This window comes from Anolis carolinensis, unplaced genomic scaffold, assembly GCF_035594765.1.
Source record: "Anolis carolinensis isolate JA03-04 unplaced genomic scaffold, rAnoCar3.1.pri scaffold_12, whole genome shotgun sequence".
NCBI lineage: Eukaryota > Metazoa > Chordata > Lepidosauria > Squamata > Dactyloidae > Anolis > Anolis carolinensis.
The window spans coordinates 9,013,537-9,028,763 of record NW_026943823.1 but is presented as its reverse complement, the minus strand read 5'-3'; the positions used below and the strand labels follow the sequence as shown (position 1 = coordinate 9,028,763).

General features: G+C 40.4%; 1 protein-coding gene across 1 annotated transcript in view; it reads right to left on the bottom strand.

The window, feature by feature from the left end:
- Nucleotides 1–1,211: 1,211 nt before the first annotated feature.
- The window catches only part of sh3bgrl (SH3 domain binding glutamate rich protein like), a 33,903-nt gene continuing 19,887 nt past the window's right edge, over nt 1,212–15,227 (bottom strand). Inside the window, exons 2-4 of the mRNA XM_003223355.4 lie at nt 7,947–8,132; nt 6,179–6,259; nt 1,212–3,428 (exon numbers count right to left, since the gene is read on the bottom strand). Coding sequence (XP_003223403.1) covers nt 3,396–3,428; nt 6,179–6,259; nt 7,947–8,132 — 300 coding nt within the window. The 3' untranslated portion in view covers nt 1,212–3,395. The remainder of the gene's footprint in view (nt 3,429–6,178; nt 6,260–7,946; nt 8,133–15,227) is intronic.

Genomic DNA, 15,227 nt, shown 5'->3' with positions numbered 1-15,227 from the left:
TCGTCACAGTACACGGTGGTTTGACCGGTTTAGCGGCCCTGGAGGTCTTGGACGCTCTGGACGAGACCGAGGAAGCCTTGGCTGCCGGAGGCTTAGTTGGTGGCGCCGACATAGCTCTCAAAGCTGAGGACGCCGACGTACCCGACGTCGACGGAGTCGGTTCTGGCGCGAGAGATTTTTCGTAGAGCGCCGCTCTAAGCCTAGCGGCTCTGTTCTTTCTGGCCTGAGCCGTGAGAGCTAGGCAAAAACGGCAGGTACTGACCACATGAGCCTCGCCAAGACAGAAGAGGCACTTGGCGTGGCCGTCCGAGTCAGGAATTTTAGCAGCACACTGCGTGCAACGCTTGAAACGAGTAGTAGACATGCGAAGAGTCCGAAGTGAACCTTGCGGCGGAAAAAAAGGAACTGGAGAGCGGGCGCCTGGGGCTGCCTTATATGCCCCTTGGGAAGGGGGGCGTGGTTACCGCCAAAAATTTGAACTTCAGCTTGGAAGAGTTTCCGTCGGAACCTGCGCAGGCGCAGCTTCTCCATTAGTGTGCATTCACAGAGTACACGAAGAAAAAAAAATGTATCCGTTGTGTGAGTGGGAAAAGTTCCAAGTTACTGTGAAATACAAAGGTGAAGTAGTTTTGTTACTGATGTTGTTGTTGTTTATGCCTTTTAGTCATTTCCAATTTACGGCAACCTTAAGGCAGTATGCTGGACAATATTTCCGCAAAGGATTTGTCATTGCTTTCTTCTGAGGCTGAGAGAGTGTGACTTGTCCAAAGTTACCCATGGCTGAATGGAGACTTGAACCCTACTTAAGTCTAAAACATCCACAAAGGCTCCTTCTGCACAGCTGTGTAAAATTCACATTATCTGCTTTGAACTGGATTATCTGGCAGTGTAGACTCAGATCATCCAGTTCAAAGCAGATAACCTGGACAGTCTGATATTCCGGATTGTGTGGCAGTGTAGAAGGGACCTAAGTGATGTTCAGATAGCTTTCACTGTTTCCAAATTTTTCATGACGCCAACACTGTGCTAAAGGGGTTGGAACCCACAGAATAAGAAGGGAATTATTGCACCCACATATCAAAATCAAACTCCTTTTGGAATTTTAAAAAAAAACTACATTCAATTCAAGTCTAATGCAATCCTTCTTTTACTTTTTCTTGGATGTTGCATCACATCAACTGGGCCTGGAAATGACAAATAATGCACAAGGATGAGTAGAAACTTTTTATTAGGAAATGCACGCAGATCTAACACGAAGCAGCAGAGTAGACACAAGGAGGTCAATGTGCAGCTTGTAACTGCGGGTTTTGGAAATTGGAATTTGTTGCAGTATTTCAGTTACCAATAACAGGAATAATTTAACAGAAAGGACACACATGGAAACAACCTTAAACTGGAATCATTAATCCACATGACTTATTTGAGAAATTGAATTAACCATAACACCTTGTCACCGTGTTCATCAATCCAGGCCCCAAATGATCACTGATGAGGAAATGAAGGATTTCAAAAATTCAAACCCAATGAATAAAAACAGGAAAAAAAACAGCAAAGAGGCTTGAGTTCAGACAGGTTTACAGAACAAAGAATACATTATGAAACAAGTCCAAATGGTTCTTAAAATGGAATGAAAAAGTACTAACCAGAGTTTTGGATTCAGAACACAATGTATTGGATGTATCTTTCCCAGTACAGTAGAGTCTCACTTATCCAACACTCACTTATCCAACGTTCTGGATTATCCAACGCATTTTTGTAGTCAATGGTTTCAATACATCATGATATTTTGGTGCTAAATTCGTAAATACAGTAATTACTACATAGCATTACTGTGTATTGAACTACTTTTTCTGTCAAATTTGTTGTCTAACATGATGTTTTGGTGTTTAATTTGTAAAATTATAACCTAATTTGATGTTTAATAGGCTTTTCCGTAATCGCACTTTATTATCCAACATATTTGCTTATCCAACGTTCTGCCGGCCCGTTTACGTTGGATAAGTGAGACTCTACTGTATTTAACTTGATTCACAAATCCTAGGCCCCTTCTACACTGCCATATAAAATCCAGATTATCTGCTTTGAACTGGATTATATGACAGTGTATAATCAAGTTCAGATAATATTGAATTATCCACTTTGGTCCACCTACTTATCTCCACCTGAACATTAGGAAGAACTTCCTGACTGTGAGAGCTGTTCAGCAGTGGAACTCTCTGCCCCAGAGGGAGTGTAGTGGAGGCTCCTTCAGAGGCTGGATGGCCATCTGTCGGGAGTGCTTTGAATGTGATTTTCCTGCTTCTTGGCAGAATGAGGTTGGACTGGACTCCCCACAAAGTCTCTTCCAACTCTATGATTCTATGATCTGGATTATATGGCAGCGTATGGAACAGCTCTATTTGTAAGGAAGGACCATCTTCTTTGTGCCATTTATAAAAACACCCTGAACAATCAAAACCCTTAAGTGTGTGGATCAAAACTGTGAGACATTCCTAAATGCAAATGAAACTTAAAAGGCACATCAATGCAAGTTGCACAAAAGGCATATGGTGGGACCAAATCCAAGAACAATGCTATTGCTTTCCAAAGTCTGAAACACACAGAGACAAGAATGGAACTTCTGCACAAAGAGACACAAATGTCTTCCAATTTTGCAGAAACAAGAACCATGCCTGGCTTGGTTTTGATTTTTTTGGCTTATTTACAAAACAAACCCCTGCATCTGGGTGCATTTAGGTCCCCAAAAGGCCATGGCATTATGCCACGATTAAGCCTCCCTCTTCTGCACTTAGGGGCACTCCAATGAGAATCTCACTTAAAAAATATTTCATTGCTACCAAAAAGAAAAATATAGAGAATTTTAGTACCTATGCTTTGCAAGTGCAAATATACCCTATAACCTTGCAAGCGCTTGTAACTATCACCATGCTACATTCTAGCGTTATAACAAAATAAAAAAGTTTATTTAAAAAGATTGATTTCATAGCATTTTACGTTTTCAGCAATGTTTTTGGAACAGCTTAGGCACTGGGGCTTGGTTTTTGAAAAGTTTAGATTTGTTTTGTACTGCTGTTTCCACTTTGTTTACTGAGTATATCAAGGCATCTGCATTATGGATAGTAAAAAAGCTGATTTCTACATGGGTGGGTAAGTGGGGAGACGTGGAAATGTCGACCATTTCAGAATCCATTCAATGACATTTGCTGTCCTCAATGGCATGTTTTGCTTGGCGCTCCGTCATCTTGTATTCATGAACAACAGAGAGCTGTGCAGAGCAATCAGAAACAACAAAACCATATTTTTTTTCTCGAAGCATAGACAAGGTTGCGATTGTATAAAAAGCTGAAGATATTTCCCTTTGGATAACACTTAAGGCTTTTGGGATGGAGAGCCACTCAGGCTTGTTGCTTGGCCAGGGCTTCTGCCTCCTGGAAGAACAAGAATAAATATTAGGGCATTTTCAGGAAGCGAAGCATCAACAACATAAACACGTGTTTTTATTTTGATGATGGCTTGAGCTGGAAAAGAAAGGCGAAACTGTGCTGGAACTTTGGCAAATAACAAAGGCATGTTTTGTGTGTGCCGTAATCCTCACAAAGTTCAGTTTAGCTCCAATAAATCCTGGAAGGTGCTGTGCTACTCAATGAAGATGACAAACAGAAGTTGTGCTGAAAACAGATGCAAGATAAAAGTGAGGGCTTACAATGCATTCTTCTTATGGTGCTTGAAAGCCACCTTTAAACATAGCAAACCTATCCAGAGCTTGGAAAAGTCCCATTTTGGACTACTGTGGTGGCACAATGGGTTAAACCCTTGTGCCGCTGAACTGCTGACCTGAAGGTTGGCAGTTCGAATCCACGGGATGGGGTGAGATTCCACTGTTAGCCCTAGCTCCTGCCAACCTAGCAGTTCAAAAACATGCAAATGTGAGTAGATAAACAGGTACCGCTTCAGTGGGAAAAGGTAAAAAGTCGCTCCAAGTAACCTTGCCGGCCACATGACCAGGAGGTGTCTATGAACTATGCAGGCTCCATGGCTTGGAAACAGAGAAAAGCACCTCCCACAGAGCCAGAGATAAGTGCCACCTCCAGAGCCGGAAATGAAAGGAGAAGCCTTTGCCTTTGTCTGTGTCTCACTGTATGTCATTGTAACAAGACTCTGAATGTTTGCCTGTGTCTGTGTATATACTGTAATCCGCTCTGAGTCCCCTTAGGGAGAAGGGCGGAATATAAATAAAGTATTATTGTTATTATTATTATTATTATTATTATTATTATTATTATTATTATTATTATTATTATTATCTATACTATAGAACTATTACAATTCGAAACCACTTTAAATACCATGGCACCATGTTATGGAATCATGGGATGTGTAGTGCTGGTGATTCACCAAACTACGACTCATAGGATTCCACAGCAATGAGCCATGGCCTTTCTAACTTAATAAACCTCAAATTCAGGATGCTTTTCTTACCCTGCAGCCTTCTCCAACTTGGTATCCTCCCTGTTTTTTGGACTGCAACTCCCATCATCTTGGTGGAAGATGATGGGAGGTGTACTCCAACTCATTCCATAAGTATTGGGTTGGGAAGGGCCACTGTATAGGCATGGCAGGATCTTCTCTTTTCATGGCTTTTAATGGTATAGTAGAGTCTCACTTATCCAACACTCGCTTATCCAACGTTCTGGATTATCCAACGCATTTTTGTAGTCAATGTTTTCAAAATATTGTGATATTTTGGGGCTAAATTCATAAATACAGTAATTACTACATAGCATTACTGCATATTGAACTACTTTTTCTGTCAAATTTGTTGTATAACATGTTTTGGTGCTTAATTTGTAAAATCATAACCTAATTTGATGTTTAATAGGCTTTTCCTTAATCTCTCCTTATTATCCAACATATTCGCTTAGCCAACATTCTGCTGGCCCGTTTGTGTTGGATAAGTGAGACTCTACTGTACCTTCTTTCTGCTCTCTAGTTTTGCAGGTAATCAATTTTCAAACATTTTTCTTAATGAACTTGTCAATTCACCACTCCTAAAACTGTCAATTAGTTCTCTTATGTAAGTCCCAATAGAAAAGTGATGCTGCAGCTTATGCTCAACTAAATGCATATTTTAAAAATCTCAGGTTTGTCACTTTGTTTGACAAAGAGCAAAAGAACTCAAATGCCGAACTATTTTAAAATGTGCCTTTACAAAAAAAAGAAGAAACCAAAAAAAGTTGAAAGCATTGTCTTAATCCATGAAACCCCAAAAGAGGGTTGCAGGGAAATCTGGCACAATGTGTCAATAAGGCAGCCACAAAACTGTGCATGGCCGGCCAAGTCTTGTCTCGTGTTATCAATATCACAGGAAACATTTCCTAATCCAAGGCTCCCTAAAGCAACTTAATGCTTAACCAACCTAGACAGCTACACAAAACAGGTCTGCAAAGCACCTAGAGCAAAAAGCCCAAGACAAAGAGGCAGCAGGGGCCTTGCATGTTCGGAGGATGTTGATATATTTTCTGCAAAATTCACCTTCTGAAAAAGTAAAGTCCTGCTTTTGTTTAAGCATTGCTCACAACCCTCTCATTTGTTGCCCCCGATGGCGCAGCATGTTAAAGCACTGAGCTGCTGAACTTGCGGACCGAAAGGTCACGGGTTCAAATCCGGGGAGCGGAATGAGCACCCGCTGTTAGCCCCAGCTTCTGCCAACCTAGCAGTTTGAAAACATGCAAATGTGAGTAGATCAATAGGTACTGCTCTGGCGGGAAGGTAACAGCACTCCATGCAGTCATGCCGGCCACATGATCTTGGAGGTGTCTATGGACAACGCTGGCTCTTCGTCTTAGAAATGGAGATGAGCACCAACCTCCAGTGTCAGACACAACTAGATGTCAGGGGGAAACCTTTACCTTTACCTAGTAGTAGTAGTAGTAGTGGATATCTGTATCTACTTTTCACCCAGGGCTGGGACCCAAAGTGGCTCACTATAAAAACTATACAATGTAAAAACCAATAAAATATAAATATTATAAGAGTATTAAATATTACGATTATTAAAACAATTATCAAAACAAGGCAAAAACTGTTAAAAACTGTTCCTAACCCAATGCAGCACCCTTGGCCCTGAGAACGCAAACCAAAATAGCAGAAGTTAACATGAAATTCTAGCAATGCATACCTTTGAACCCGGTGGGGCAGTCAAACCTAGGAAAGCATATACAGCATTATTCTCTCTTGCTTCGAAGAAAGCTTCGTAATCCTATGGGGAGGAAAATGGAAAGAGAGAGAACTCAATTCAATGGCTATAAAGATTCAATTCAAGGTACTAGGCCTTAAGTTACATGTTTCCTGTGAGCCAAAGGATGCATCTACATTGTAGCATTGATGCATGACACTGTTTGGACTGTCATGGCACAATGCTATCGAATTATGGGAGTTGTAGTTTGGTGAGGCACCATCACTCTTTGGCATCAAAGGCACAAGGCCTTATGAAACATATGTGTGTGATAATATCCTGGAGGGAAACGAATTACAGTAGAGTCTTGCTTATCCAACGTAAACGGGCCGGCAGAATGTTTGATAAGCGAGTATGTTGGATAATAAGGAGAGATTAAGGAAAAGCCTATTAAACATTAAATTAGGTTATGATTTTATAAATTAATCACCAAAACATCATGTTATACAACACATTTGACAGAAAAAGTAGTTCAATGCGCAGTAATGCTATGTAGTAATTACTGTATTTACAAATTTAGCACCAAAATATCATGATGTATTGAAAACATTGACTACAAAAATGCGTTGGATATTCCAGAACGTTGGATAAGCAAGTGTTGGATAAGTGAGACTCTACTGCAGGGGTCCCCAAACTAAGGCCCGGGGGCCGGATGCGGCCCTCCAAAGTCATTTACCTGGCCCCCGCCCTCAGTTTTATAATATAATATATTGTATAGACGTATAATATTGATAATAATATTATAATGTAATACAATATAACACTAATAATAATACCATATAATAATATTAATTATATATTATATATTACATATAATATTACTAATAATATTACAGTATAGTGGTATACTTCAATATAGTAATATTTAATGCTAATATTGTGCTATGCTAATAATGTAATATATTGTATGTACATATAATTTGTAAGCCACTCTGAGTCCCCTTTGGGGTGAGAAGGGTGTGATACAAATGTAGTAAATAAATAAATATTAAATAAATAAATTTTAGACTTAGGCTCGCCCAAAGTCTGAAAGGCACACAACAACAACAACAACAACAACAACAATCCTAATTAACTTGACTATCTCATTGGCCAGAAGCAGGACCACACTTCCCATTGAAATCCTGATAAATGTATGTTGGTTAAAATTGTTTTTATTTTTAAATATTGTATTGTTATTTCGTTGTTGTAGTTGTTGTTGTTTTTGCACTACAAATAAGACTTGTGCAGTGTGCATCGGAATTTGTTTGTATTTTTTTTTTCAAATGATAATCCGGCCCCTCAACAGTCTGAAGGATTGTGGACCGGCCCTCAGCTTAAAAAGTTTGAGGACCCCTGCTCTACTGTATTAAAATAAAGCCAGCCAAAGAACAGACCCTGATATCATTGGAGATGCACTGCATAGTAATTTGTTGCAGAGAGTTTTCCAAGTTGTATGGCCATGTTCCAGAAGCATTCTCTCCTAATGTTTCTGCCACATCTATGGCAGGCATCCTCAGAGGTTGTGAGGTCCTTACAGATATATACACTCCACTTGCCTCATGTCAACAGACCTCTGAACAATCCTCTGAGGATGCCTACCATGGGTGTGGATGAAATGTCAGGAGAGAATGCTTCCAGAACATGGCCATATAGCCTGGAAAACTCAGAGCAACCTAGTTATACATATGTAGTTTTGCCCAAAAGCTGATAATGGAAACTCGGCTCTTACCCCAAGATACCGGCTGTCATTGAAGATCCGCGGCGGCAAGGGATTCCCGGTGGCTGGACGGCTCTCTTTGGGGACATTTTCCCGCATCCACTTGCGGTTCTCTTCATTGGCCGCTATGTCTATCTCCTCAAACTCAATCTTGTTGGCTTCCAAGAAGCCAAGCACATCTTGCTGTTGCTTCTTCATCTGGAAGTAAGATATTGGGGCCCGTTAAGAGATAGAAAGGCTCATCTGACAGTAATAAAAACCCATATAAAAACACACACACTCTCTGGAGAACCAAGGCAAGAGATTATCAAAGGCTTTCATGGCCAGAATCACTGGGTTGCGGTGAGTTTTCCAGACTTTATTTATTTATTTATTTATTTATTTATTTACAGTATTTATATTCCGCCCTTCTCACCCCGAAGGGGACTCAGGGCGGATCACATTACACATATAAGGCAAACATTCAATGCCTTGACATAGAACAAAGACAAGACAAACATAGGCTCCAAGCTGGCCTCGAACTCATGACCTCTTGGTCAGAGTGATTTGTTGCAGCTGGCTGGCTGCTCACCAGCCTGCACCACAGCCCGGGCCTGTATGGCCATGTTCCAGAAGCATTCTCTCCTGACGTTTTGTCCACATCTATGGCAGGCATGCTCAGAGGTTGTGAGGTATACCTACCATAGATGTGGCTGAAATGTCAGGAGAGAATGCTTTTGGAACCTGGCCATACAGCCTGAAAAACTCACCGCAACTCAAGGCAAGAGACCTTGGAAAAACATTGCAGGGAAAGGTGGGTGGAGGAGGCCATTTGGCTAGCAATCTATGATAAACATCTCCTAGCTAACCTGACATGGAAAATTACAAGAATGCAAGTCTCTGAGGAAATACAGAAGTCCTTTCCTTCATTTTTTTCAAAACTTGCAATTCAAGATGTGCCGAAGATACAGTAGGCAGAACAATTGAAAACCCTTTGCTCACAGTGAACAATTCTTCTTAAATCTCTGTATATTATGCAAAATGCTAAGAGTACTCAGAGGAAGGAGAGCTGGAAAGCAGAAATATTTGGAAGTCAATCTAAATGGCCCCAATTTAGAACTTCTATATCTATATATATAAAAGAGTGATGGCATCACGGCAGCGGACAAACCAACAAAAGTAAACACCACACAACCTCGAAAATTGACAGCACAACCCCTCAACCATGCCTCTAGGTTGATACAACAAAAAGAAAATAAAAATAAAGTCCTAATTAGAGGGAGAGGAATAATTGTTTTTATCCAATTACTGCCAGTTAGAAGGCTAAGCTCTGTTCACTTGGTCCCCTAGCAACCCACTCAGCCCAGGGGACCCTTTACCTTAACTACCACCAATTCCTCAATACTTTATTTCCCATACCACCAGACTTCGCCATAGCAACGCGTGGCCGGGCACAGCTAGTATATATATAAAAGGGTAATGAAATTTCGGCCTAGGACAAAACAACAAAACTACACATCCCAAAATCACTAAACCTGGCAGCACAACCCCTCATCCATGCCTCTACGTTCATACAACAAAAAGAAAAGAAAAATAAAGTCCTAATTAGAGGGCGAGGAATAATTGTTTTTATCCAATTGCTGCCAGTTAGAATGCTAAGCTCCGCCCACTTGGTCTCCTAGCAACCCACTCAACCCAGGGGACAGGCAGAGTTAGGCATCGCTTAGGCCTCTTCCACACTGCCTATAAAATACAGATTATCCGATTTTAACTGGATTATATGACAGTGTAGATTCAAGGCCCTTCCACACAGCTATATAACCCATTTATAATGGACTTAATGTCAGGTAAAACCTTTACCCTTTACCTTAACTACCACCAATTCCTCTATACTTTATTTCCCATACCACCAGACTTCGCCACAGCAACGCATGGCCGGGCACAGCTAGTTAGTTTATAGAATAGTTTAGTTTATAGAGTTTATAAAAAAGCTTCATGGTGAGATCTGCTCTGAATGCGTGTCTTCATTCACACCATCCCGCCATGCTATGGACAATGTGCCTGCTCGCCAAGCAGAAATGTTTCAAAACAGATCTCAGGGGCACTCTCTCTTCTTCCCCAGTGTCTGTGGGTTTTCTTTCAGCTTTCATTTTAGTACGAATCATCTAAACATTTGCAATCTGTGGCTGCTACTTGTTCCTCAAACCAAAACAGTGGGATTCCAGATTTGATTGGGATGCCAAGTATTATCTACGGTTCGACGATTCCAACTTGACAGTAATCTGTGCTTAGTGCTCAAAAAGAAACATAAAGTACAGTTGCAAGAGGGAAGAGCGGGGTCCCATGGCTGGTTTCCAAACCAAATTGTACATTGGAGCATTGTCTGAATCAGATCTTCCTAAGAGCTTGAATAAAAATAAAAGAAGGTTGCACCCAATCAACTTAGGTCAGACAAGTGGAAGCCCAATAAATAAGTCCAAACAGACAAGAGGTAAAGGTTTCCCCTTGACATTAAGTCTAATTGAGTCCAACTCTGGGGGATGGTGCTCATCTCCATTTCTAAGTCGAAGAGCCGGCGTTGTCCATAGACACCTCCTGGGTCATGCTGCCAGCATGACTACATGGAGCGCTGTTACCTTCACACTGAAGCTGTACCTATTGATCTACTCACATTTGCATGTTTTTGAACTGCTAGGTTGGCAGAAGCTGGGGCTAACAATGGGAGCTTACCCCATCCCGTGGATTTGAACCGCCAACTCCAGTCAGCACGTTCTGCAGCTTAGCGATTTAACCCGCTGCGCCACCACAGCCCCTTCTAAATGGATATATGCTATGCTAGTTATATATATATCTTTACAATAACATATAATAATTACAACGTATTATATATACATATAATATTCATAATATTATACTGTAATATGATATAATACTAATAATACAATATAATAATATTAATTATATATTATATTTTACATTTATATATTACTATAATATTACAATATATTGATATAGTACAATATAGTAATTTATTGCCAGTATTGTACTAATAATATAATATTGTATGTAAATTTAATTTGTAAGCCACTCTGAGTCCCCTTAGGGGTGAGAAGGGCGGCATATAAATGTAGCAAATAAATAAATAAATAAATATACAGTAGAGTCTCACTTATCCAACATTCTGGATTATCCAACTCATTTTTGTATTCAATGTTTTCAATATATCGTGATATTTTGGTACTAAATTCATAAATACAGTAATTACTACATAGCATTACTGCGTATTGAACTACTTTTTCTGCCAAATTTGTTGTCTAACATGATGTTTTGGTGCTTCATTTGTAAAATCATAACCTAATTTGATATTTAATAGGCTTTTCCTTAATGCCTCCTTATTATCCAACATATTCGCTTATCCAACATTCTGCCGGCCCGTTTATGTTGGATAAGTGAGACTCTACTGTACTTAATTTTTGATATTCAAAACTGAGGGTACATCTATACTGATCATTTGGGTACGTGTGGGATTGGATCAGTCTGCTGATCTGGATTAACACATTGTAGTCACATTGTAGGGGTCTAGTCCTCGGTGTGCTTCAGCCAGATAAGGCCACTGAGTGGGAGATCATAAAAGTTTATTTTAGCTGCAACAAAAAGGTTCCAGGGGCTAAAAACGATAAAACAAACAGAAATCCTGAGTAGAACAAAGGACTCATAGTACATCTTTCAGCCATATGCTTGCTAGCATAAACTCTCCCTGGAAGCCATTGCCTCTAAATGAGTTATTAACTAGCTGGCTGAAACATTGCTTTTGCTCTCCTACCCAAATTGCCTTGCTAATGCAAAGGTATATAAGACTACAGATTGTTATGATGCAGCTGCAGAAGTCAAAAGAGCACATCTGTCCTCTCCAGAGTGTTCCTAGGAAACCAGGGAAGGAAGGGTGGGCTGGCTATCAGCTCATCGTGAGAAACCCAGCGCTCCGGAGGTTGCCTAACTTCCCATCCAGGCCAGTTATAGGACTCCTCCAGCTGCTTTCCCATATACGGGCAAGTAGAAAAAAGAAACCCACCCAATTCCTCCAGCAAGCAAATGTGAGGCCAGTAGTCGGGCCAAGGAGCTCCAAATATGGTAGCAGAGCTCCTGGCTCGCAAAAGGGGAGGCCGAAGAAAGAGGAAGCAAGAGGGGAAAATGCAAGGCAAACCTTGCAAAACCTTGAGGCTTGAAATTGCAAATCTCAGGGGCTCTTTGGCGACAACCACGATTCCTGAGAACTTTAAGCTGTGTTTGGAAGCAGTGATGAATTGGCTGCGAGCGAGTAGACTAAAAGTGAATCCCGCAAAAACTGAGATACTCTGGCCCGACCAGCCACCAGAGTTAATCCAGACACTGTCTGATTTCGATGGGGAAGTTCTGGTTCCGTCTGCTACTGTTAAAAGCCTTGGGGTTGTGTTGGACTCATTGCTGACGATGGAGGCCCAGATCACTGCCATAAGTAAGCAGGCCTTTTTCCATCTTCGCCAGGCAAGGAAATTGGCATTCTACCTTTCGACAGAAGCATTGGCAACGGTAATCCATGCAACAGTCACCACTAGGTTGGATTATTGTAACACCTTATACGCTGGCCTTCCAAAGACAAAAACCCATAAGATCCGAATGGTCCAAAAGGCAGCAGCCAGGCTGCTAGCGGGATCATCTATAAGATCCCATATTACACCGATTCTGAAACAACTGCATTGGCTACCAATAGAACATCGGATCTCTTACAAGATACTGATCCTGACATTTAGAGCTCGAAATGGCCAAGGACCATTATATCTTAGGGACCGCCTCATTCCTTTTCTCCATCAGTGGTCAACTCGATCCTCCCAGGAAAATCTCCTATACGTACCGGGCTCTATGGAGGTACGCCTGGAAGCTACAAGGCGTAGAGCCTTTTCGGCCTATGCTCCAATTCTGTGGAACTCATTGCCTCCATATGTTAGAGCATGGGTCCCCAAACTTTTTATGCAGAGGGCCAGTCCACAATCCTTCAGACTGTTGAAGGGCTGGATTATCATTTGAAAAAAAATACAAACAAATTTCGATGCACACTGCACATGTCTTATTTGTAGTGCAAAAACAACAACAACAAGAACAATGAAAGAACAATACAATATTTAAAAATAAAAACCATTTTAACCAACATACATTTATCAGGATTTCAATGGGAAGTGTGTTCCTGCTTCTGGCCAATGAGATAGTCAAGTTAATTAGGATTCTTGTTGTTGTTGTTGTCGTTGTTGTGTGCCTTCTAGTCATTTCAGACTTTGGGCGAGCCTAAGTCTAAAATGTATTTATTTATTATTTATTTATTTACTGCATTTATTTACTACATTTGTATCACACCCTTCTCACCCCAAAGGGGACTCAGAGTGGCTTGCAAATTATATGTACATACAATATATTATATTAGCATAGCACAATATTAGCATTATATATTACTATACTGAACTATACTGTAATATTATTAGTAATATTATATGTAATATAGAATATATAATTAATATTATTACAGTAGAGTCTCACTTATCCAACACTCGCTTAGCCAACATTCTGGATTATCCAACACATTTTTGTAGTCAATGTTTTCAATACATCATGATATTTTGGTGCTAAATTCGTAAATACAGTAATTACTACATAGCATTACTGTGTATTGAACTACTTTTTCTGTAAAATTTGTTGTCTAACATGATGTTTTGGTGCTTAATCTGTAAAATCATAACCTAATTTGATATTAATAGGCTTTTCCATAATCTCTCCTTATTATCCAACATATTCGCTTATCCAATGTTCTGCCGGCCCGTTTACGTTGGATAGGTGAGACTCTACTGTATATGGTATTATTATTAGTGTTACATTGTATTACATTATAATATTATTATTAATATTATATGTATACTAGCTGTGCCCAGCCACGCGTTGCTGTGGCAAAGTGGTGGTGGTATTGGTTAAAAATTGTTGTGTAATTTTTATTTGACGTTATTTGCAATTTTTTATTAATTTTATTGTAAGTTATATTTTTATTTATTATATTTTATTATTTTCTTGTTTTATTTTTAGTTATTTTCTGTTATTATTGTATTTTATTGTATTAATTTTTAGTGTTTTTTATTATTTTTTATTGGGTTGCTAGGAGACCAAGTTGGAGGAGCTTAGCCTTCTAACTGGCAGCAATTGGATAAAAGCAATTATTCCTCTCTCTCTAATTAGGACTTTATTTTTCTTTTCTTTTTGTTGTATCAACCTAGAGGCATGGATGATGGGTTGTGTTGTCAAATTTCGAGGTTGGGGGGGGGCTGTAGTTTTGTTGTTTTGTGGGTCACCGTGATGCCATCACTCTTTTATATATATAGAAGATACAATATATTATATTATAAAACTGAGGGCGGGGGCCAGGTAAATGACCTCGGAGGGCCGCATCCGGCCCCCGGGCCTTAGTTTGGGGACCCCTGCAGTAAAGCATGCCTAGAACTTGCTTAGGTTTTTAATGCAGGCTGTATCCAACCTTTTCTCTTCTTTAAAAAAGGAAATGGCTTTATTTCTGACATGCCCCAGATTTGCACAGGGCATTCGACAGCATCTGCCTATTGAAACTGCCTGTCTTGCTGTTGATAACGCTCCAAAGAGATGCCCATTTCAATGGGAATGGGGCGATAACAAGGAATGGTGGGTGGCTGCCAAGGCAAATGAATTTGACGGCAGGGAACGGAGCCAGGCTGAGGTCTTAACTGCCAGTTTCGCCTTCGTTTGACATTCTTGGAGACGCAAGGAATGTGCTTACTGTTCCAAGTCGATAGAGCACCCTGCAAAGAGCCCAGCTGAGAGCCACTGACAAAGCCAGCCAAGACGTTAACCAGACGGCTCCAGACAAAAGACGGCCAAGGCACTTCATTTCCAAAGGGCACCGATTTGACTTGCACTTCTGGCAACCCCATTTGACCATATTAGAAAGCACAAAGATGGAAAATGGCTGTCTAAATCTGAATCTTTTGGAGAGATCTGCTTGCAATTTTCTTCACCTGTTTACATTTTAACACAGGAGGGATTCTGTTGTGACCTGGCTGAAAAATGTCCATTTGACTCTCTATCTCAGTGGTTCTCAACCAGTGGGTCCCCAGATGTTTTGGCCTTCAACTCCCAGAAATCCTAACATCTGGTAAACTGGCTGGGATTTCTGGGAATTGTAGGCCAAAACACCTGGGGACCCACAGGTTGAGAACCACTGCTCTATCTCAATCTTCTCTCTCTGTCTTCTGGTCGCTGCTAAAC